A 25,520-nucleotide genomic window follows, 5' to 3' on the forward strand; every position below is an offset into this window, starting at 1 on the left:
TGCTTTCCATGACTTGGGCCTTCACCCCAAGGGTCAAGTGGGTTATAAGGTGGCATGTGAAACTGCCACCCCCATGCCACATCCAATGGGATGCCACAGGGACAAGGAACCACATATTATTTACCTAGTTTGGTCTGCGGTGTCTCTGGGCGTGGCGTGGTTTTATGTTTGGGACGTGGACGACGTGTTCTTGTTCGTTGCGATGTTTTTGGAGCTAAAGAAAGGAAACTGGTTATTGTAGCCTTATGACTCCAGAAACCAAAGAAAGGATTATACATGGTTCTAGGTTTTCTAAAGTTTTCCTAAGTCTTGAGAAATTTGTCTCTTTGGTTTAGCATTTTCTTCTGATCATCTACATGCAAAAATATGTATTTTTGGTCTACTGACAGAGATGGAATATATGTAATTTAAAAAAATAAGCTGCAACTTTATTATTAGTTGCTGGTATAGGATTTTCGAAGAGGGCCCAGAGCCAAGGGAAGTCAGACATAGGCATGTAGACATCACATCAGAGAGGGACCCAGGCCCACCTGCTTTTGGGAGAGTGTACTAAGAAATTACCTGGCTCAGACACACATTCCATTAAAAGTTATTAGTATAAGCACATTTCGTTTTCTAAAATAGTTGGTAGATAATAAAAATTCTCTGTATATCTTAAAACAACAGAAAGTAAGATGCCCGCAGAATTGTAATTGATATTTATCAGGCAGCTATTCCTAACTGTATTTGAAATTCAGCTTTAACATAGAACAGTACTGGAGCAGAATCACAGGTTTTGTCAAGTATTAAAGCGAATAATATGGGAAAAATTGGACACAGACGCTGTTCGCTAGTGGCATGTGGCCTTATAACCAAGTAACTTGTTTTAAGCACTTTCAATACGTTCAAAATGAAGAATATAGTTCAATGACAAGAGGATGATGAGAAAATCTTATGAAAGAAAAACCCTTAGCCCAAATAGTGATGGAATAGACTAGACAATGAGCAGAAAAAACTCAGACTTAAAGACATAAGAGGTCATTACCTAATGTTGTCACTGGAGCCTCAGTTCTCACAGTTACAGGCTCAATGTCTGTGGTGGGAACTAACCAAAAGCAATACAATAAACAATGGAGATTAAGAAATATAGAAAAAGAAAATTATTTTGAAAATGAATCTTCTTAACCCTTTAATGTTTTAAATGCATTTCTGAACTCTGGGAAAATACTATTTGTTTTCCCCTAACTAGCCATACTATCATATCCATTTATTTCACAAAATATCCATACCCTTTGCATCCCTATAAGGGCAATGAAAAATATTTTTCTGTATTTCATTATCTGATTCCAACAACATAAAAAACCTGGACCCAAGAAAATCTTAGTTGTCCAATATACAATTTTAAAGTACTCTAAAAATTTGTTATCAAAGCTTCCATTGGTATTTTAAAAGTTTTCACCACCATTATTAATTTGTTTTGAGAGTGGTAGTTGTGAGGAGAATTAGAAAAATGTTCTCGGTCTATTTACTGGAGATTTGTGAGAGTTGTGCAAAAGTCTTGTACCTTTTATTCGTGATAAATGTGATACTGCTTCTTACTCTGTCTCCTTATTCATTTATTTCAAATGGCTAATTAGGAGATAATTATTCAAGTAGAAAACAGAGATAATTAAGAAAAAGGTCTAAAAGGTAATGATACAATGTTTTGTCTGGATAAAAAGGATTTCTATAACATTCTGAAATTGATTATACATAGATATAAAATTAATCAAGAATTGTAACTCTCTGGTATTAGCATCTCCATTTATCTTCCACTAAACCCAGAAGGCTAAATGTAACATTCAAACATCTCATCCTCAAAAAACTCTTTAGGCATTTATAGAGAGGCTGACTTTCCCTTATTGCTTAAGACATCGTAGCAGAAAGTTGGTTTACGCCACCGCTACGAGCATCTTCAGAACTAAAGGCATATATAACAGAAGAGATGGAAGAAGCCAGGACAACAGGATGACAACAATATTTATAACTAATTGCCTTCAAACAAAACAGAGAATCCTTATTTTGTTTGGAATTTTGCATCACAAGATGAATTTAGCAACAGAAAGATCAATTTGCATATGAATAGTGTGGAATAGGAAGAAAGGACTTTTGCGAGAGAGACAGTTATGTACCATCACGAGCTCCCTTATAAACACACTGAGGACAAACTCCAACCAGTTTTTCATTGCTCCCCTCCCACATCCATAAATTGCACCCATACAGAAGCAGAGGTTTCAAAAAATGTTCTGGTTTGAAGAATGAATATAGACAGAGTGACTGTAACTCAAGCAATCTGAATGTCTCTGAAGGTGATTGAAGAAAGAATAACAATTATGTGTTACAAGCTGAACAGCAGATGGAAGCATGCCTAATGATGTTAAAAAGGCCCCTGCTGAAAATAGTAAACAATCTTTAAAGACGAAAAAAAATGGTGAATGACAATTGTGCATACTGTAGCTAATGAGAAAAGAGATGAGAGGAGCAAGTTCAGAGAAACATTGGCCAAGAAGGAAGAAAGCATCATTACTTATGGTCATCGAGGGAGCTTCAGTTTCAAATGGAACAGGCTCAGAGACTGCATCATAAAAAACAAACAGATATAAGTAATAAAAGCAAGGAAGTCTAAACTTTTGGGTGCTCACTGGTGTTTAATTCAGAGGACAGAGAGCCTAGTTCATTCTAAGTTAATACAAATTGTCTTCTTGATAGGTTAATTTATTATGTGAGATGCTTCTTAGCAAATTAAAATTTTATAGTAATTGGAATCTTGGGAGAAACTTTCAACTTCAAAACAGTTGGATTCTGAGAACTGTAATATAAATATCTTCTTATATGGTAGGAAATTACTCAGTTAATATAGTTACTGTTTAAATGTTGGCTGGGCACGTTGGCTCATGCCTGTAATCCCAGCACTTTGGGAGGCCGAGGCGGGTGGATCACCTGAGGTCAGGAGTTCAAGACCAGCCTGGCTAACATAGTGAAACCCCATCTCTACTAAAATACAAAAATTAGCTGGGTGTGGTGGCAGGTGCCTGTAGTCCCAGCTACTGAGGAGGCTTAGGCAGGAGAATCGCTTGAAGCTGGGAGACAGAGGTTTCAGTGAGCTGGTTGTACCACTGCACTCCAACCTGTGTGACAGAGTGAGACTCCATCTCTAAATAAATAAACAGAATAAAATAAAGTGTCAATAGAGTATTTTAGAGGAAGCTAATTCCTGATTAGCAAGTCTTCTTTTGAGTTGTGCCTATAAATGAAGAACAGTGTCAGCCTTCTGTGTGTATTAACAGTGCTTACTAAAATCACCTTCAAAAATGTTTCAGATACAGAAAACTCAGGCTTCTGTTCCTTACAAATTCAGAAAATAGGCCTAAAAAAGCTTTAAGAAAATGAAATGCCAGTCAATCAGGTATAAAATTTACTAATTTCCTACATATTGACTTGTTCATTTAGCACTTAAAACATCAGTGTGGCTACTTGGAGAAGATAATGAACAAAATTATGGTATTTGGGTTTCTATGATTTATATGATATGACAGATTGTAAACATTTTCAGCCATGTTTCCAAAGAAAATCCTGTTAAGCTAAAGCACTGGAAATTGTGTTTACCGGATTTAGTTGGTGGCATGTCTGGTTCTGCTGTGGTTTGGGGTTTAGGAAGTAATTGTTTTGGTGGTTTTGAACCTGAAGAAAATTAGAGTGCCATAATTAGTGTTACAGCTGAGCTGTGAATGTGAAGATTAATGTTACTTACACTTTGTTTTCGTATTTATAAGATTAAAGCATTGAAAGTAATGATTACCAGGCTGAATCTGAGGTGCATCTGGTCTGGGTGTGGTTTTAGGTCTCTCAGATGGTTTTGAGGCTAAAGAAAAAGGTACTACAATTAGCAAAATGGGTCATGGCTGTGACTGTCAAAATTAGGGACAAGTATGCAGAACAAAGACACTACAAATTCAATGAATCTATAAAAATTTCTGGGGTATGGGAAGGGTGAAAAGGGTGTCTATTTTAACTACACGCTAGCATAATTAGTTTTTTCAGAAAGAAAAAATAATCACTAAATGCTCAAAATGTGTTTTTGAGCAAAAGTAACGAGGACTGTCATAAGACGTTTTTTCTATACGAATAATTTCAAAATAGACAAAGCATATTAGTTCCATGTCTTTGATCAAAAGGTTTTCTTCAGTATACAAACAGTAAGGTAGAAATCTGATTTCTTAGGAGGCGATCTGGAAGTAATCCATAAACATTTGAAATTACACATGAGAAATAATGTTACATGGCTGCCGATGTCTGGGATTTTCCAAAGGAAAGCCATGATAGATTTTGAAACTATAATGAAATGATTATAATCAAACAGTTTTAGTACTAAAAACAGTAAAACCAGCCTGGGACTTTCAATGTTGTCAACTTCCAAAGACTATCACTAGTTTTACATTGGACTTCAATCAAGAACGATCTTGGTGCCTCTAGTGATCCAAACCTACTCAAAAACATTTTTCAAAGAAACAGAAAAGCCGAAGAAGCCATTTTTTCATGCAGCTTTTTTAAAAGAAGAAAGTCTTAGAAGTTGAATCAGTAAAGCAATGAAATGCTGACCATGGCACTGGAGTAACATTTTGCCATTTGTTCAGTTCAGGATGAGCACAGAGGTCCCTGTCTGAGAAGGAGTTGATGGTTTTCTCAACCCCAGGAAAAGTATAGGGCAGACAGAAGGTCAGCAGAGAACCAGGAAGTTGTGTCCGAGACCACAGACCTTCCCTAAATGAGCACAATGGATTGTTTTAGAGCTCTCCTATCTTTAGGATCTTCAGACCCAGACAGCAAAGGTGAGGAAAAGCATGGGATGAAATTGTGATGAGGTGGTGGAACTGCGGTCATGCCTGTAATAGAGATTGGGGAAAGCAAAAGCTACAACCCGTGAAAGCAGCTGGGGTGGAGGGAGTAGAATTACCAGTTGTGGGCACCAAGGGCTCCGGTTGTATCGTGGCAGGTTCCAGAGCTACAGAAGCAAACACCAAAAACATGAAATATTTCAAGAAGTGGCATCTTGAGGAGGGAGACATTATGCCTCAAGCTGGGACACTCTATCTAAATGATGCATTTTTTCTGAATGTGATTTTCCCTTTTACATTTCCCATTTTCCTTTCTCCTTGTTGCTTTCCCACACCTCATCTGCCATGAATGCACATCATAAGATTTCAAAGTGCCTTACTTTAATAATTCACTTAATGGGTCAGTTTTCTGCTGTGTGTGCCTAACAAGCATGACTGCGAATATAAACATATTATATGAAATATTACATATATAAAATGAATATAGAAAATGAGTACAGATGCTCATTCATAAAAGTCAATTCCACTGGTTCACTAAAGCCCAGCTGCTCAAGTAAGCTTATATCAAACCAGAAGCTGCCATATTCCACTTTCTATGTTAATTGGAACCCGAATATCACATTTACCCGGTTTGGACTTGGGCACTTCTGGACTAGGTGTGGTTTTAGGGCGGGGACGGGGGCGGGGGCGACGACCTGGTCTTTTGGTCTTTCGTGGTGCTGAAGAAAGAAAATTAGCAAGTTAATACAAGAAGGGTGGATTTACAAACTGATGATAAATATTACATCCATCTTAGAAGGACATTTAAACCTTTTGATTTACTGTGGACATGTTTCTATCTGTTTTGCAAATTTCTATCATTATTTACATAGTTAAATGAGGTCTTGAATAATTTTTTGTCAAAGATTAATAATTAATGTGCAAGAGATCTCTCTGTTCTTCCATTTTGAGATGGAAAATCTCAAAACTTTGTACAACTTAGAGAAGATAGTCACTCAAAAATATTGAAGGCGTATGTTCAATAGGAACATGAGAAAGGTTGCTTTTATAAAGCCATTTGGGATAAAAATTAAAATTTGGCCTAAGATTTAAACAGAGAAATTTTTCATTTAAAATATCCACAAATCAACAAATCCACAAATCAACAACATATGCAGAAGGCTTTGAATTCAGTCATTATTTCAAGAAAGGCAACTTATAAAAAATGAGATAGAGTTTATAAACGATATCTATAGGACTTAACTTTTTTTCTGAAGAACAGAGCACTCACACACACAAATGGACATTAATGTATTAATTCATTAATGTGAGTCTGTCAACTCAGATACCAGCAGTCAGGAAAAGAGGAAACGAAGGTCACCCACTCAATAACTCTATTACCTAATGTTGTTGTTGAAGGTTTGGGTCCCAGTGTTTCAGGTCCTAAGACAATGTGAAAAAATCACCAAGAATCAAGATCAAAGGAAAAATGACATGTATTTAAAACATGGAATATGCTTAATTTTTAATTACTAGGTTGAGCAAATATAAACGATGAAACTTTTATCCACATACAAACTTTTTTTCCGCTTCAATAAATTCCTGTGTTTTCAAAAAAGTGAACAAAAAAATGTAGCCAGTCAGTTAAATTTGGAAAGAGAAATGGAACAAAAAGGCATGATTCTTATTTGGAATATGTGACTGTAATAAAGTAACCAGCAGTTCATGTTATGAAGGAAAATATGGGTAATTGGCTAAGATGGCACCAGAACACTTTTTTTTTCCCCCTCTTTTGAAGAAAAGGAAGCTACAAAGATTGGGGTTGGTTTTTTATTTCTCTCTTTGAGTGGATTTCCTAATGACACATCAGGGTATTTAGATCTGGAAAGACTGGCACTTTTCAAGAAAACCTGCAAAAGTTAAGAGTTCTGAAAGTAAGAAAAACACCTCCAAAAGAGAAAACATAAATATGTCCTATGAAAGTCAGGGTCCTCCCTGGCAATAAACAGGTTAGAACAAGTTCAGGGCGTATTCCTCAAATGTAATTGAAGGAGAATAAAGAATGTATTAAATTTAAATTAGCATTGCTTTCACGGGTGTCTCAGAACCACTGCTAAGTCAAGCACAGGCTGAGAGTATACCTCCAGGCAAAAATGGCTGGAAAAAGATCTGAAGGAAAATTAAGAAATATTAGGCTGGGCACAGTGGCTCATGCCTGTAATCCTTGCACTTTGAGAGGCTGAGCTGGGTAGATCATCTGAGGTCAGGAGTTTGAGACCAGCCTGGCCAACATGGCAAAATCCCCATCTCTACTAAAAATATAAAAAATTAGCCGGGCATGGTGGCTCAGGCCTGTAATCCCAGCCACTTGGGAGGCTGAGGCAGGAGAATTGCTTGAACCTGGGAGGCAGAGGTTGCAGTAAGCTGAGATCGTGCCACTGCACTCCAGCCTGGGCAACAAAACGAGCGAAACTTCATCTGGAGAAGAAAAAAACAAAAAAACAAAAAAACAAAAAAACAAAAAAACAGACAAAAAAACCCCAAAGTTGAACATGGAGAGTGTTAAAGATACTTTGTTTTCAGTCATTAAAAAAAGCTTTATTACCTATTGTTGACTGTGATGGCGGTAGAGTCTGGGGTTCTGGGACTGCAATAAAAGCAAGTAACATCAAAAACGATGCTGAAGAGCACCATCTAAGACAGAAGTCACACGTTCTTTACTATAAACGGTGTTCTCTCCTGGGTGAATGATTAGGTTCTACTGGCTTATGCCAGTGAAGTTCAACCTTCCACATCCTCTCTACAAACCACAAGAATTGAGAATTCTCATTTTTGTTGTTGATCTTTAGTTGTTACTGTCACTTCCCAATATTCTGGTTTGCCTCTGGTGCTGAGGAAATACTAACTTAGAGGGAATTCTGGGTAGCCTCTCTGAGGTTGTTCAGAGTGTCCTGCCACCTGCTATTTGTTTCTTGCAGGACAGCCAGGTTCATTCAAGGAAATGGAAAAGGCAACAGACTTACCACCTGGTACTGTGTCTGTGCTGTTAGATTGCAATCTCCAGCATGGCTGGACCTGACGTTCTCTCACAAAAAAGGTAAGAATTAAACTTACTGTTCAAAAGCGACCACAAGTGTTCATATGATGCCCCCTGTATTCACTAGTATCTATTGCTGGTAAACAAATTGGTTCACATATGAAACTCAACCCATTTGGATTGGTTAATCAATGAGTCCAAAAGCAGTTTCAGATTTCATAAAATGCTAAATTAAATAACAGTATCTAAATACTCTGATAAACTTTTCAATGTTTATTCAAACTAGCAATAAGTAAATTAAACTTCATGCTGAATTTAGTTTGGTTACATATTTGGGCTTAAAAAAAAGATTACCCAATAGGTATCTTATTATTCTATGAACAAAAAGAGTTGTTTAACAAGGAGAAATTTAAAAAGGAATTATTTTTGGAATGGAAATAAAAAGTTAAGACTCTTTTTTTTCTTAAAGAAACTAATCAATATGGCACTCATAGACTATCTTAATAGAACTGAAATTCTTCTACTTATACATTTCTAGTATTAGACTTATCAGGAATGATCTCTGATATTACTTGAAAAGGGAGTATGGCAGGTTTTCAGAATATGTTGTGACTAAAAAAGAACTATAACAATAATTTCTGTGTAGCAACTAACAACAATTGCTTCTATATATCAACTAGTTTTTAGCAACGGAAAAATATAATAATGCAGGCAGAGAATTTTTATTTCTTCTAAAAGAAATGCATAATAGCATAAAGGGCTATTTAAAGGCATTATCATCCATTAACATATCTGTGATCAAAAAATTTTTGTGTTGAGGCTAAAGAGTACCAATTAGGTGCAAAAGAAGCAGGCTAATATTGTTTTTAAAAGCCCAGAATTTCTCAAGAACGTGTGCAGTAATAGACTGTAACAGATGAATGGCAAAGGCAGTAGTGATGTGTCAGACTGAAGTTCATATAACAAAGTAAAAATTCTGAGTGTGTGTGTGAGAGAGTCTGTATGAGAGAAGAGAGAAGGGAGGAGGGAGGGTGTGTGTATGTGAGAGGGAGGGAGGGATGGAGAGAGGGAGGGAGGGATGGAAAGAGGGAGGGAGAGATGGAAAGAGGGAGGGAGGGATGGAAAGAGGGACGGAGGGATGGAAAGAGGGAGGGAGAGGATGTGTGTGTGTGTGTGACAGAGAGTGAGGGAAGGGGAGAAGAAAGAGTATGTGGAAGACGGAGAGAGAGAGTGTGTATGTGAGAGTGTGAGAGAGAAAGGGAATTGTATGTGTGTATGTGTAAGAGAGTGTGTGTATAGGTCTAGATATCTCAGATGCTATAGGACAAGAAGAAAATAAACATCAATACATGAAATATAATAAATATCAAATAAGCATTCACACCTGAAGATAGCAAACAAAAATTTTGAAATTTCAAGATTGTAATTCATGTTTTTGATTGTACAAAGTTGCCTTCCACAAGTGTGAAGAAAATAAAATTTGCTACTCATTGCATCTTTTAGATTTCACAAAAATTAAAGAATGTTGTTTTTAAAATTATAAGGAAAAATCTGCATTTTTGAGTTCCTGAGTTTGAGACCAAATAGGGATAGAACTCCATCAATTAAGCTTCAAAGTCAATTGCACATAAAAACAGTAAAGGTCTATGTTTAGTAAAAATAAATATATCTTCTGATATGACTTTCTTCTATTTGACAATCATAAGGTATTATGGGTAAAGGTATAAAATGTTCCATAACAAAGCTGAGTGGTCTGTAAATGACTAAGCCACTCATCTCAGCACAAAACAAAGACAAATTTGAGTCACATGTGTGGCTAGGAATGAGAACAATGAACAATTCTATCCACTTGGAAGACAGCTAACTGAAACCAACACCTGTAATTGGGGGCACTCCCTTATTTTCAGTCCATTTAGAAGCTTAAAGATTAAACCACGAAGGAAACAATTCCCACTGGACGAGGTAGACAAGTTAGATATGGTAGGTGGCTATGGTTTTTGAGAAATGCACTGAATTGTACTTATAAAACAAGCCCAAATCAATGTGGATTTTTACTCGTTGATTTAACCAGCAAGCAAAGCCAAAGGAAAAGGAGCCTGTAATGGAAAGTGAAACAGAAAAATAGAAGAGTGTGTGGAGAGGGCTGGGAAAGGCCTCAAAAAGCTTTGGGTGGTTTATTTGCTCTTCCGAACCTTGGCTACAAACAGACATCTTTAGGAGAGCTATAAAGGTGGTCTGCCCTAAATAAAGATAAATATAATTTAAGAAGCTAAAACCAAAGCAATGGTTTGCGGAGATCCAGTCATCATCCTGTGTTGCTATGGACCATTCAAGGTCCACTTGAGTTGGCACAGACCTAGGTGTGGATTCTGAAGTCATTACATTGCTGTTAGAGGAAAAGGGGTAGATTTTCTTTGATGATTAAGAAATCAAAGGAATGTAAACACATTAGTCTCCAAGTAATTCTTCCCATTTTAAAAGGAAATGTCAAATTAAGAAGTCTTTTTGCTCAAACACCTTACAATGATAAAAATATAACCTTCCTCCCTCATTTGTATTAAAGAATTTCCTCTCAGAAATCTTTTCTTAGAAACCACTGAAATGAATAACGTAACCTATCATATATCAACTGTAACCAATGTTTGGAGAAAATTTTTGACGATTTCCAATTTTATGTTGTAATAACAGAAATAATTACTTTGAGAGAAATCCTTATTTAAATTTGGTGACTCAAACAAACAGTACTATTTTATGATCTGCTTGGTAATAGTCCTCTGTTCAAAACACAGCATAGTTACTACTTTATCCCAAAGCTCTCTAAGCATGTTTTTTAAATAAGTATGTATTAAACCCTTCTCTCATACAGTTAACTGTCAGAGTTATTTGATTTAAACCACTATTAAGGCTTTTGAGTTTTATTAGCTATGCTTTTCTCCGAAAAACCTGAGTGAGATTTTTCATTCCATTTCTCTGACTTGGAGACCTCATCCATGGTCACAGTGTCAACTACACTCCCTTTGCCTGATCCCTAATTTCCTTCAGTCTGCATCTACACCTGGAAATCTCACTGTTTCTTTACAGGGAGTAATGAGAATTCTTTCTTTAAGCAGTTACATTTTTCTTCCTTAGCCATTTCATTGCAAAAATGAATCATGCCCACTTTAGCAGAAAATCTCTTGCTTTAATAATCCTACTTTGTAAACATGCCATTAATGAAAATGCAAGTTCAAAATCCATTAAACATTATAGTGAGAAATATTTTCTTCCTAGAGCTAAGGGTTTAAAATTTAGATAATGATGACACTGAGTGGTGACAAGGTTCCCTGTAGTCAATCTTATAAGTCAGCATTTAAGACTGCTACAAGGATTACAGATAGATAAAAAAAACTCCAAGATATGGTCATCCAATATGTTCCACAATCTTTATGTCTTAAATTATTATATATGTAGAATGATCTCCTCCTGCAAAAGGAGACTTTTTTTTTTTTTTTTTTTTTTTTAAGGAAAACACTACTAAAAATTCCTAAGAAGTAAACAGAGCTCAGTGTTCAGAAATCAGCTCCAATTTAGAAGTCTTGGAGCATTAGGAAAATACAGGTCTTTCTGGTCTTCTAGCCTGAGAACTGAGTAACTCTAAAATAATGCAGAGTTCTTAGAAGACAGAAACACTTCTCCCCTTTTCAGCTGAAAGGCTATTGTTTATGTGATTAGAATTCCAGTCAACATTGGTATTGGAAACTCTTTTGCCATACTAGACATGGGAGTTCTCAATCATTCACAGCATTACATTTCTATGTTTTCTCTGTGATGCTCATGAACATTGCTCAGAGCAATGCTGTGATATCACAGTGGCTATTTATGATTAGATCATTTCATTGCATGCTTACACTTTTCATGGAAAAAATGTAACAAATATCAAAATACACATCAGAAATTCTTGCTCCAAAGAATTGCATAAAACTTGTTTTCAACCCCACTTTTGGAATATTCAAAAAAGTTTAGGGTAATTACCAGGTTTGGTGTGTGTCACTTCTGGGCTGAGAGGGATTTTAGGTTTCAAAGAAATAAATTGTGTTTTACTGGGAGCTGGAAAAATAAAGAAACAAAATAATAAACAAATCAATATTTAGGCATTTCCGTGTCTAAAAGCACAGAAGGAAAACCTAGAAATAAACTATACATTAAGTGGAATGAACTCATTGTCTTGGAAGATTTTGGAAATACTCCGTTAAAAGAATATTTCATGATCCATTCACAGAGAATTAATTTTCACTTTGTTTAGAAAAAACATTTCAGGAGTATATTTAACTAACAAATATAGCATTGCTACTAAATAGTCACAATAACTATTCAAAGTAAAGATAGTTATTTAATCTATGATTTTAAAAAATCAGTCTATTTTGCACCCTTACTTCATATTTCTCAATCACATCTAAGTCTGACCACTAGGAAAAAAAAGCCACCATGTTTTACAATTGACATTCACCGACGTACGTGCAGGATGTGCAGGTTTGTTACATAGGTAAACCTGTGCCATGGTGGTTTGCTACACCTACCAACCCCTCACCTAGGTATTAAGACCAGCTATATTTTTTATCAGCTTTATAAAATCAAAAGGAAAAAATCTAAAATCATTCAAACCAGTAGCTGATGTGCATATCTTTTGAAGATGCAACAATACATTTAAACTTCCTGCATACAATTTTAAGGTGGTGTTTTTCTTTTTCTTCTAATATTTCCAGAATCTGTCACTTTGAGCCTGTCTACTTAAACACATTTTAATAATAAAAAAAACTACTCTAAAAAAAATTCACCAATAGGTATAATGCTATGATCTGAAGCATAAAGTAATTCTACTAATATTACAATTAAAAGTTGTTTTTCCAAATGAAGTCTCAAGTTAAACTTGAGAGTCTTGCTAAAAAATAAAAGGAAAGGAGAACTGTATACACAATTCAACTTCAAACAGTGACTGGATAGATGACAAGGAAGTAGCAATGGTTCAAAGGCTGGCACAGAATGACATCTGATGGCTGAGTTCAGATCTACCAACTGTCGGGCCAGCTAGCCACAACCACAATAGCCATGGAGGTGGTGCACTCTCTGAGACGGGCCACACTGTTCAAATGAGCCATTCTGAATATCTTAATAGCTAACAGACGTTACATAAAAGCTGGGGTACTGGATTTTCGATGGTGAAATGAAGCAATACGTCTACTAAGGACATATCATTATTACCCGGTGTTGTCCATGTAGGTTCAGGGCTTTTAGAAATTTTAGGTGTAATTGTTCCAGCACTTGTGGTTCTTTCTGGTGATGGAAAGGAAAAAAATATTGAAATATCCTAGAGACAATAAAAAGATATCCTCTAAAGAGGAACTAAATGACCCGTTTAAAATCCTGCCATATTTAGTAGTCAAAATATACAATGAGTAAAAGTTGTGAGGAGGAATTTTTAAACTGTCACAGCAGTATACATCATACAAAATTACATTTATCTTATAATGGAATAAGCAAAGCCCAGTTGGTAAAGCATGATTCTGAGTACATTGTTTGACAATGAAGAATTGACCTCCGGGGTTAATAAGCATCTGTACCACCCAAACTCTGTGCTATAATACATGTTATTCCCTTCTCCTTTTCTTCTAAATCCTACATGTATTTTGAGGTCTGCATCTTCAACTCTTTCTTTCTTGGAGCACTTACACAAATATAGTCTCAGAAATAAGTTATGTAAATGTATGTTGTGCTGTCATTTTTATGTTTTATCTTCTCAAAGTTATAATCTATTTGAAAACCAAAGTCATGTCCTCTCTAACTCAGCCATTGCCCTGGTGAAAAATTGGAAACAGAGTAGGTACCAAAAAAAAAAAAATAAGAACCATCACCCTAATGAACATTATAATAAACATGCACACCAAAAAATGAATTACATGTATCACCCTGTATTGCTATGAGTTGGACTTGTTTCTAGGTTTTTACCAAAATTCACATGCAAAAATATAATTATCAGTAAACCCCTTTTGGAGACATTTGAGTTTTGTTATTTTGTATCATTAATTATTCATCTTTAGTTAATCTCAAATTTTGTAAAGAAACTAACCTATAAAATATATCCTTTTTTTTTCTTGAGATAGGGTTTTGCTCTGTTGCCCAGGCTTGAGTGCAGTGGTGCCATTATAGCCCACTGCAGCCTCAAACGTCTGGGCTCAAGCAGTACACCATGCCTGGCTAATTTTTTAAACGTTTTGCAGAGATGGGGTCTCACTATCTTGCTCAGGCTGGTCTCAAACTCCTGGCCTCAAGTAATCTTCCTGCCTTGGCCTCCCAAAATGCTGGAGTTGCAGGTGTGAGCCACTGCGCCTGGCTATCCTTCTTACTATAAGAAGATGGACATCATCTATCTGGCATTACATATCACACAAGGATAAAGAGACATTTACCAGGTTTGGTTCTTGGCGGTTTGGGCCGGGGGCGTCGTTTAGGTGTAGAAGGGATAGATGTAGTTTGCTGGGGAGCTGAAAGAAGATTTAATATAGTTTTGATAAATGATATTTTTCAGGGGTCAATCAGGTTGTGCCTGTAAATTTGCAAACCTCAAGTACAAGAACCGCTTTATATTTCCTTGTATCCCTAGAATGCCCAGTACACCTTGTTTTATACATAGTTGGTGCTCAATAAACAAGCAGGGACTGGGACAAAAGGTATAAAATTTCTACATGAGAACTGAAGATATACATTGTTCAGTTCAATGTATCAGAAGTGAGCACCCTTGAGGCATTTCAGAACACAAGGTACAATTCAGAACTCAAAAGGATGACATTGAATAGCAGGAGAGAAGCACAAATAATGGAAATTTGGAACTACTTTTTTGTTGTTGAGACAGAGTCTCACTCTGTTGCCCAGGCTGGAGTGTGTGGTGCAACCTTGGCTCACTGTAACCTCGGTTTCCCAAGTTCAAGCAATTCTTGTGCCTCAGTCTCCTGAGTAGCTGGGACTATAGGCGTGCACCACCATGCCCAGCTAATTTTTGTATTTTTACTAGAGATGGGGTTTCACCATGTTGACCATGCCAGTCTTGAACTCCTGTAGTCTGCCTGCCTTGACTTCCCAAAGTGCTGGGAGGTGTGAGGCACCACATCCGGCCCAGACACCACACCTGTAGGTGTGAGGCACCACATCCGGCCCAGACACCACACCTGTAGGTGTGAGGCACCACATCTGGCCCAGACACCACACCTGTAGGTGTGAGGCACCACATCCGGTCCAGAGCTTTAATTCTGTAGCTCTTTACTATCCCCACCAAGAGTTAATGAACTTTGCTATTTCAATAATTTTCCATTCTAAAATGTAGGTTGCGCTACCTCTCTTTACCCATCTTTCTTCAGCTTGTCCAGGACTGCAAAGCCTACTGGGTGCTCCCTATACTTAGACTACTTTGGGTAAAGTACTTTGATCAAATGGTACCTAGGTGTGCTAAGTAGAAGGAATGTATTTTGAAATAATTATCTATAATTCTGCTGCTATTTTCCAGCTGGCAAAGTTGAAAGAAGAGTTGGAAGGAAACAATTCCTCAAAATATATAGACATCAGGATTGTGAAAATTCTTTAAGGACAATTGTAAGGCTAAGTATGATAGATAAGTCAGATTCTCTGAAGAATTTCATGGTAGAGACTGGAGGGAAATATTTAGCAAAAACAAACAAAAGAAAAACAAAATTCTGAAATGACCAACATGACTTGTCACATTACCTGTTTCGTCAATGCATATAACTACATAAATGTCACTAGTTACCAGCTGTTGTAGGCTGCATTGCTGGACTGGTCAAGATTTCCAGTTTTTGAGGAACAAATGGTGTTTCTCTTGGAGCTGAAAGCACAAACACCCCATCCCATCAAATAATCCCAGTTAAAATGAGGTATTTGAAGAATTTTAACATGCTTTTAGACGGTATAAAGCACATGCCACAAGTACATGATTAAAGATGAAAAATGCATGTAGTCTTGAAAGCTAGTGAATACAATTCTGATTGAAAGTAGGGAAAAGGCTGGAATGATGTTTGTTCAGTAGGTGACTTCAGGCAGACTTGATGCATGGAAGTAAAGTGACACAGGCCACAAACATGTGAGGTGAGATGGTGCAGGTGACGACGTCCATGCAGTTTTCAAAGCTTTCACAACTAAAAGGATAGGGAAAATATTATCTATTACAGCTCAAAAAAACAAAATAGAGCCCTAAATGGAACATAAAAGATGACTGTATTTAAAAATATAGAGATGTGTATATTAAGAAATAGGATAGACAAATGATTAGATGTGATGGAATGAAATGGTCATTTGGAAGAAAGGCATTCACATGAATTTTTTTGATGGAAAATAAAGCATGATTTTTCAGTTAAAAACATTACCCAGTGTTGCCCTTGGCTGTTCAAGAGTTCTAGAAGTTTTAGGTGGGACAGAATCCAGAATACGATCACTTGTTGCTGTTGGAATAAATGTCAACATTTATAAAAGCAGTAGAAGGCCCCAGGAATAAAATACAAATTCGTGAGTAATAAATTATGCCTCATATGAGGGAAAATATCAAGAATACTTGAGGGATTGCTGGCCCACATTTTAAAACTAGTGATACATTAGGAGTTGAAGATGAGCTCACTTTAAAAAACATACACACTTTAAATATTAGAAACCATGATTAAACTGTTTTATACATTCAACTGGTTTTCAATGGGTTTTTCTGGTTTCCTCCATTTCGTTTCATAAATGCTAACTGAACCCACTGCTGACATTCTATTTCATCGTTTCATTTTCTGCTCTTTAAAATTATTCATCTTTATTTACCATGACACAAATAATGTTATACATACAAAAAATATTAGTCATATATCTATACCTGGCAGAAACCAGTCTTACTCCCTTTGAATCTCCTACAGTGCCTAGTTTAGTAGGTGTTTGATAAACATTTGCTGAAAGGAGCTGTCGGACTGAGGTAACTCACTATAGATGGGTCAGTAATATTAATGCCTAATATTAGACCCAATTGAACTGCTACAGTCAAACGAATTACGTGACTGATCTACAGCAAGATTTCTCACGCTAGCACTATTGACAATTAGGGTCAAATAATCTGTGCTGTGGGAGGCTACCCCATGTACTGCAGGGGTTCAGCAGCACCCCCGATCTCTACCCACTAGATGCTAGTAGTGCTTCCCCAAGTTGTGACAACCAAAAATGTCTCAACATTAGCAAATATGCTGGGGAAGGGATGGGAGTAGAAAATTACCCCCCATTTGAGAACTACTGCTCTAGACAAAACCCTCTATCAACTCAAAGACCTTTTTATGATGATTCTGAACCATACAGTGATAAGCTATTATCTTACTTTTCCTCAGTGGCAACCAAATCTCTCTGCATCTCCCTTATGTGACAGAGCTTATTTACTGAGAAATGTAAAGAACGAATCACTCTACGGGAGGAGTGGGTAAAACACATCCCCCTGACACAGGTGGAAATTTCTCCCATGCAGATCTCCAGAGGGCACAGTTTTCCACTCTGCGAAAAACTAAAGGAAGAACCACCAAGTGTTGGAACACCTGGGATCCAAAGACAGAATTGAGAGGCCAGGTATACCTGTGTAGGACTCTGATATCTCAGGCTCATCTGATGTTGTAGGGCTTGAGAAAACATCGTAAGTTGCTTTAAAAAAAAAAAAAAAAAAAGACAAAACAAGAGAGGTTAATTTTGGTTAAATTTGATTAATTTAGAAAGATTGCATGACATGTTGTAATGCTGGTTGAAGGACAGTTTTATGTAGGCGCTGGTGCATTTTGGCTCCAGGCTGCCAGCCTTGTCACTAACATGTAAGCAATTACCGAAACTCGTCTTGCAGGATTTTATATAGTGAGCTGGCCTGATGCTGGCCTCCAGGGTGATGAGAACATAGTACTATATATTTATAATCATGCAGTGCCAGCTGTAAATCAAAGAGCTGCAAAGAGTATAAACATAAATAAAGTCAGATGGCAGTTTGGGGAGAGATTTCTAAAGAAGGAAACAGCAGTCCCATTGAGGTGATTTGCCCAAAGTCTTTCTAGACTAAGCAATAGTAAAAGTTTAGTAAAAGTTACTGTTAAGCTTAGTAAAAGTTACTGTTATAATATCTTATGTTTGGATAGCACTTCATAGTTTGCAGACTTTCTCATACATCAACTTATTGAACCCTCTTAACATCCCTGAGAAAGAGATGAGGTAGGCAGTAGCCCTACTTTATAGATAATGAGAGGTTATCTCCATTTTCTAGATAATGAAGTTGAGGTTTATAGCATGAAGACATCTGCCAGTGATCACATGCTGAAATTGTCCTATCCAGTGTATTTTCCTCTCCTTCAGCAGGACCAGGAACAGCAGAGCTAAAACCAGGATTCTCTTTTGGCACCATCCCCTCCTGACATGTTACCTACAGGCAGCTTTCTGTACTTCTCCATGGAGCCATGAGCCTTTCTTGAGTTTGGGTGCATTTAAAGATAAATTTTCTATTCTATATGAGGGAAAGTAGGATGAGCTTAAACATAAAGATTGAATTATTTTAATATGGGGATAATTTTCATGTTCACATAAGAGTTGAACCTGCAAGCAAAAACAGCATAACAAAGTGTTCTCTTTCACATACAAAGAGCTGTTACTATGGTCACGAGGAATATAGAGAACGCATGGATTATTATGAGGTAGATGTTGCTTTTCTTGTTCATTCAAAATGGCAGCACAGAAATCAAGAAAAAGGGAGTTCACAGGAAGATGTAGTCATTGGGGTCACTTGTAATTCATTGGTAATTTAATGATTTTGAACCATTGCTGGTTGAAGCTGTAAGAAAGATAATATCAGACCATGTGACATCCTCTGAAAGTAGACAGCATTTATATTGTACTACATACTAAAGAGGCAGGAAACATTGCAATGTGTGAAGATGAATCTACTGTTTCACAAAATCCTCAAAAATAGCAAGAATATTGTGAGTTAAAAATATGCACACATTCTGAGAATGCATCTATTATACTGTAATGTCAAGTTTTCTTTAGCCTTGTTGTAATTTTAAAAGGTCAGATACGAATGACTAAGTTTTTTAAAGATCAAAAGTGCCAGTAATTTCTGACATGCTTACTTTTCAGCCAATTTCAAGTCATGGATCTAGCAAGACCAGCTCTATCGCCTACAAAATAATAAAAACTTTGCCAACTTGTATTTAATCCTCTCACACTAGGTAAGAAAATATGAGTTAATGGCTTATTTATTTCTATTGTTGCTTTTGAAAAATGTTATGACTGTCTTTGTTATCCTAACTCCTAAAGCTCCCTTCCATCTAGTGACATTGGACCAATTTTCCTACAGTTTGTATTTATGATATTTACTCAATTTTTTAAACTTATTTTTCATATTTACAATTTCTTTTTAATCAGGAGACTCCAAGCCAGGCATCCATCTCCCCTCGTTATTCCCATAAGGCACTTACTGGGGAAAGAAGCCCTTCTTCCATCATCCTCTGGCAATTGTGGCTCAAATGGGGAAGTTCCCAATTTTCAGGGATCCCTTAACTTCTAAACATTTTATCAAATACACTTAAGACAAAAATAAGACATTTGCCAGCATACTTTGTTTTTAATATTTCTATTTCTGTAGTTTCCAAGAGTAGGAAAGAAAAAGAGTGCTAAAAAGGCACATGTGCCACTAAAAGTTTTGTGTTGTTTCGTCAGCTCTAAGCAGCACACCACACCTCGTTTCATTTACGAGTTAAACAAGATCTTTTGATTCAGAAGTAAAGAGATTGCCTGGGCATGGTGGCTCATGTCTGTAATCCAAACACTTTGGGAGGCCAAGGCGGGTGAATCTCTTGAGGTCAGGAGTTCGAGACCAGCCTGGCCAGGAGAGTGAAACCCTGTCTCCACTTAAAAAAAAAATACAAAAATTAGCCAGGCTTGGGGTGGCCGGTACCTGTGGTCCCAGCTACTCAGGATATCTTGAGAATATCTTGAACCTGGGAGGCAGAGGCTGCAGTGAGCCAAGATCACGCCACTGCACTCCAGCCTGCATGACAGCAAATCCATCTCAATAACAACAAAAAAGTAAAGAGATGCCGGGGGAGAGTACAGTGTTGAAATAGAGTTCTTTGAAAAGCTCTCTAAAAATCAACAGCTCTTGATATCTTTATAAAACCCTTCTATATACATGCCTATACCAGAGAAAAATTCATGAAATTGTTAGGCCTGGTTTCTAAAAGCTACACTAGCTATAAAATTGATAAGTAGTCAGGTGTTAAGGGTGAACCTTTCTGTACGGTAGCCTGTAAATTGTCATGCATTATTGCTTAGAGGTAAACTTCTATCACTATGCTTACGGTAGTGGGTGAAATGCTACAGCTATATGACATTAAGCAGTATTCCTGATTTTGCATTCACAGAACATACATGGGACCAAAAGTTGTAGGTTAAATCTAATGTAACAAATAAAATAGATAATTCAATTCACAGGTTATAAAAGGCAATATTAGTTTATTTCAAAAAATAGTAATGACTTACAATCATGATAACTAAGTTTTACTTTCAGATTTTCCAGAGGAAAAAATAATATGAAATAACATGCACTACCATTTGCTCTATACCTTCTTAAAACTACTTTCTTAAATTAGGTTTTTATTTTATTTTTTCTCAAGATGGAGTTTTGCTCTGTCACCCAGGCTAGAGTGAAATGGCACGATCTCAGCTCACTGTAACCTCCGCCTCCCAGGTTCAAGCGATTCTCCTGCCTCAGCCTCCTGAGTAGCTGCGATTACATGTGTGTGCCACCACGCCTGGCTAATTTTTTGTATTTTCAGTAGATACAGGGTTTCACCATGTTGGCCAGGTTGGTCTCCAACTCCTGGCCTCATGATCCACCCACCTTGGCCTCCCCAAGTGCTGGGATTACAGGCATGAGCCACTGTGCCCAGTCCTAAATTATGTTTTGTTGATAATACATTTTAGTTTTACTTTGAAAAACGGACTAGATGAAAAGTCCCCAGTAAAAATGCCCTGATATTGCTCTGGAAAACACAAGCCATTTCAAATGATCAAGACTTTATCTTACTCAAATTCTCTGAATATTAGTAACTATGTGAAAACTTCCTTTTTAACATTAACTCTTAGACAAAAGACCTCACTAATGGAGAAATTGTATCTGTCATGCTCATTATGCTCATCAAGACTTACTTAATCCAGAAACTGATGCATGGTGGATACTCAGCAGAATTAATCTGCAAAATGTCCATAACAATAAATAATAACAGTGAGTTTGATGGTTGGGTAGCTTAAGCTCTTAGTAAGGATAACTTTCTGGCTTAGTTTGGAGAATAAATGAAAACATGTCCTTTAATTATGTTATGATGTGCAAGTGTGTGCATACAAATCTCTTCCTCTACTACACAAATACCTGGCATCTTGTGTAGACATAGCCTGTCATGGAAATGGAATTCTAAAAAATATATGAAGGAGCAATGAGAAAATACAGCAAGTAGCTAGAGAAGAAAAACAATACCACACACAGAGTTCTCAGTACCACTTAAATACATTGATAATGCTTTCTTCAGTTAGTGGAAAAACAAAATACCTTTCTAGTTGGCCCTGAAATTTGTGAAAATATTGCCTGCAAGAAAATATTCATTAAAATGTTCATGAAATAAAATTAAAGGCTGAAGATATAAATCTCTTCAAAGCCACAGTGAATCTACAAACCATCTGCTATACCTGAAATCTGTTTTCCTGTTCTCAAACCATCAACACCACTATCCACTCCTTCGTTTTCTCCTCTTTTGAGCTCAATCCAGTTGGGTGGGCCAGATCTGTGCTAATCAACACCTTACAGGGCAGACAGATGATAAATGAGCATATCCTTATGTGTTTACTTCTTTTTAACCACTCTTAACAAATCGCCTGCTGCCAAAACTTTCTAACCATTCTACTACTCCTTGGGCATGCTGATGGCTGCAGCTTTCAAGCCTTGAAATGATACATAGGGCTCAATACATATTCAATTTACTCTAGTTCTACAAAGTACCGTAAGAATTTAACACTGAAAATAATTAGTGGTGACCTCCTAAAGGAAGCTCCCAAAGAAAAATCTGATGGTAAAACTGAAGCTGACCATGCTTGGTTCTCTCCGTCAAAGAAACTCTCTGCAAGATAACTGTATATGGTTCAAGAGGAAATTATACCAGAAGCAGCAGCAGCTTAGTAACAAGTAACAGTAAAGCTGGAGCAACATTTGGTTTTTCTGGACACTTGGGAGAACAGGCAGGAGGATTTCCTAAGGATGAAAATAAACACTTCAAATTAATGGGTTTGCAACCATTGTCTTTATTTGCTTTTGAAACTCTCCTGGTACTCGATGGTCTTTTAAGGTTATGATTAAGTAAATTAAGGAGGCTTAACAGTCATGGCATTATCAAACTAGAAACAAAAAGCTCATTTCCACGTAACTCCCCAACCCATATTAAGTCTTTAGAAGTCATGCACACGCCCATCTGTGGGATGATAAATACATGGCATTTGTGCTGCTTCTCCTTCCCTGGTACCCCAGAAACACAGCAAGTTGATAGTGGCATTATTTTGCTCATTGATCCAAGAAGGACCTCAGAGCCCAGTTTATGGAGTGATTCATGCTGCCACCGTAACTGAAGAGAGAGACTATGTAATATGATTTACCATCCTTGCCACAGGGGTAAGAGGTCATTAGGCTATTCCCAAGGGGTGGCACGACCTCTGAGTAAATACTGCATGTCTTTTCCATTCTCGAACTTTTTTTTTACAAGTGAAATGAAGACCCATAGATCATTTGGTATGATTGTATATATATGAGCTTGGAGTTTTTTTTCTTCTCTACTCCTCCTTTATCTTTTATTAAATAATTTAAAAGCAGAATTGCTATTATTGATTATATATAGCAATTCAGGAAGTTGGGATAAACAGTATAATGTGAAGGGGTGGCAGCCAATGCAACATTTCATTGTATTAAGAAAATGAAAACAAGGCACCCCTTTATATATTTTGCATTATATTAAGTAACTTATACATTATTTCTAAGATGTAACCACCTGGTGAAAAATTTATACCTCATTTCCATTTTATAGATGGAACAAGTTATTTAACTGGGAGTTGAGCTGGTTATTAACCTAGCTCTATCTCACCTTAGAGCTCACATTTGCGATCACATTCACAATGAGAATAAGCTTCAGGGACTGGCTGGCCTCTCGCAGATCATGTGATGTTTCTTATACACCATATCTGGAAGGCACATGGCCCCAGTAATATTTAATTTCCTCAGTTGTAAAAGCTGTTTTCAAATTTTCAGAGCAAGCTATAGGTCATTGCTTTACTTTTAACTTGGAGTGGTTTCTTGAATAAAAGATTAGGAAAGAAATGAATGAGCCTAATTTTTCCCCCTCTAACCCATTCAGAGTTAAGTTCCTCTTGTATCACTTTAAGATAAAAGACAATAATTCTGCCAGTTTCTAGGGACTTTGGAAGCCTCAATATGATGGTAGATAATAGCCCCTTGAATCTCCTAGAAGAAAATTGCTATGCAAACACAAATTATTGTATTCCAGTAGAGAAATGATCCAACAAGCAGGTGCACATACATGCACACGCACAATTCATCTGAATGGAAGATACTGAGAACTTTTCTTGAGCTTGCTCCTTAACAGCACTGAGATTATAGTTAACTGGCTACTTTCCAATAAAACATGAAACCAATTTTATTGCATCATCAGAAAGACTAACTTTTCGTGAAATACTGTCACAAGCAGCTAAATTCTAAAGTGTGGCCAACTTCCTTTAGATACGAAATTTATAAATAATTTTATATTATGATACATAATTAGAGAAGATTTTCATGATTACCTTTATATATTTTAAGGAAAGTGAGATTTGCCAAGGGAATCAAAATGAATCAATTTCACTTCAACGTACTTTATAGAAGGTTTAATGCAAAATACAATTCCAAATAATGAAATCACAAAATGCAGCACTAATGACAGATCAGGACACATAGACTGAAAGCAGGAAGAATATATTTGATGACTACACATCTCAGATTTCCTGGGATATTCCAGACTTCAAATATTCTGTCCCTGGGTTGCCAAAAACTATTGAAATGACCCAGGAATTTCAATATTCAGTGTGCAAGTGAGAATTTTCCTAGAGTCTTTATATTCAAGAATGGTACAGAAATCTTTTTGAGTACACATATTCTGATTTTCTGACACAGAATATGTTGAAAACGAATCCAGAAAACAGTAAACCAAAATAAACTTTACAAAAAGTATGATAAATCTCATTTAACGGTTGATAAAGAGAAAAGCAGCCCCTGGCATCCAGGAGTACCCACAGGTAGGCTGTGTTGTTTCTCCTGTTGAACATCAACAATTCCAAAGGACACCAGTATCAGACAAGACCACTCTGTGATCCTGATGGATCAAGACAAAAACAAGACCAGTCTGTAATTATGTGGCACACAGACAAAAACATGAACATCACTCAAAGCACAAACATTACCCTCCCCGCCTTCTAGCTAATACGAGTAGATGTGGCTTCTCAACCAGTCACAGCTTTAGCTTCCCTCTGCTGGTCTTGCCTTCTAATTAAGAATTATGAAGACATTCAATCACAGAATTACTCCCACTTTCTGAATGCATCCAGTTCAGAGCAAAGTTTTACTGCCTTGGACCCTTCCCTCCATCATTTAACACAAGACAAACTCTTACAATAAGTCTTTTCTACCTTCTAAGAGATTCCCCCAGTTTATCATGGTCTGTGTTCTCCATCATTGTAATAAGTAAATAGACATAAATTTGTTCAACTACAAGTGTGTTCTGCTGGTCTTTGGCTGAAAGGAACTGATAGAGTAAATATAGATGCATCATACGCCAACAGAGAAAACAGAATGTGCTCATTTGGCTGTGATAATGTCATTAATATCAGCTAAAAATACTAGGTTGGTACAAATGTAATTGTGGTTTTTGCCATTAAAAGTAATGGCAAAACCATTAGAAGTGATGGCAAAAACCGCAATTATGTTTGCACCAACCTATACAATGTTCCTTCAAAAGATATTGCAACTAAAAATGGGATTCAGGGTCTTGTGGACCACCATTTAAACACTATCTCTACCTGTCTCTTTTCTCAGTTCTCAAAATAGTTGCTTTAGGAAGCTGTGTGAGTAATTGGAAAATAAAATACCTATTATGTATGTTGAAACTAAATGGGAAATAGAACGTTAGTACACATGTAAATTTGCACAAAATCAAAAGAAACAAAGGCTGAAATAAAAGGCCTGTATAAATATACCACTCTTTAAATCACAGATAATACATGCGTTATAAAATTTTAATTTGAAAGTTAACATAAGTTAGGAAGATGCCACAGAACACTCACACTAGAAATGGAAGTGTTGCACATTAGCAGAAACAAGAGATACTTAACTACCCACTTTGAAAAATCGATCTTGTATCGATTTGAGGTCCATGGTGCTATAACTGACTACACCCAATGATTCTTACCAGCACCATGTAAAAACATTATAGACTACATTGATAAGGTAGTGCTTCTCAAACTTTAATGTTCAA

At 36.7% G+C, this 25,520-nt stretch overlaps 1 protein-coding gene across 21 annotated transcripts in view; it reads right to left on the reverse strand.

The window, feature by feature from the left end:
• Nucleotides 1–25,520, reverse strand: part of ABI3BP (ABI family member 3 binding protein) — a 260,542-nt gene that overhangs the window by 86,469 nt on the left and 148,553 nt on the right. For 15 of the 21 annotated variants that reach the window (XM_030940138.1, XM_030940197.1, XM_030940157.1 and 12 more), the window contains 15 exons: nt 17,500–17,565; nt 16,278–16,352; nt 15,665–15,739; nt 14,313–14,387; nt 13,108–13,179; nt 11,881–11,955; nt 7,438–7,479; nt 6,234–6,275; nt 5,480–5,572; nt 4,973–5,020; nt 3,818–3,880; nt 3,625–3,699; nt 2,546–2,593; nt 1,025–1,084; nt 125–214 (listed from right to left, as the gene is read on the reverse strand). In XM_030940138.1, the coding sequence (XP_030795998.1) occupies nt 125–214; nt 1,025–1,084; nt 2,546–2,593; nt 3,625–3,699; nt 3,818–3,880; nt 4,973–5,020; nt 5,480–5,572; nt 6,234–6,275; nt 7,438–7,479; nt 11,881–11,955; nt 13,108–13,179; nt 14,313–14,387; nt 15,665–15,739; nt 16,278–16,352; nt 17,500–17,565 (999 nt within the window). The remainder of the gene's footprint in view (nt 1–124; nt 215–1,024; nt 1,085–2,545; nt 2,594–3,624; nt 3,700–3,817; nt 3,881–4,972; nt 5,021–5,479; nt 5,573–6,233; nt 6,276–7,437; nt 7,480–11,880; nt 11,956–13,107; nt 13,180–14,312; nt 14,388–15,664; nt 15,740–16,277; nt 16,353–17,499; nt 17,566–25,520) is intronic. The other 6 variants (XM_030940140.1, XM_030940144.1, XM_030940147.1 and 3 more) reach the window with 6 other exon arrangements.

Source organism: Rhinopithecus roxellana, chromosome 1 (genome assembly GCF_007565055.1).
Source record: "Rhinopithecus roxellana isolate Shanxi Qingling chromosome 1, ASM756505v1, whole genome shotgun sequence".
Classification (NCBI taxonomy): Eukaryota; Metazoa; Chordata; class Mammalia; order Primates; family Cercopithecidae; genus Rhinopithecus; species Rhinopithecus roxellana.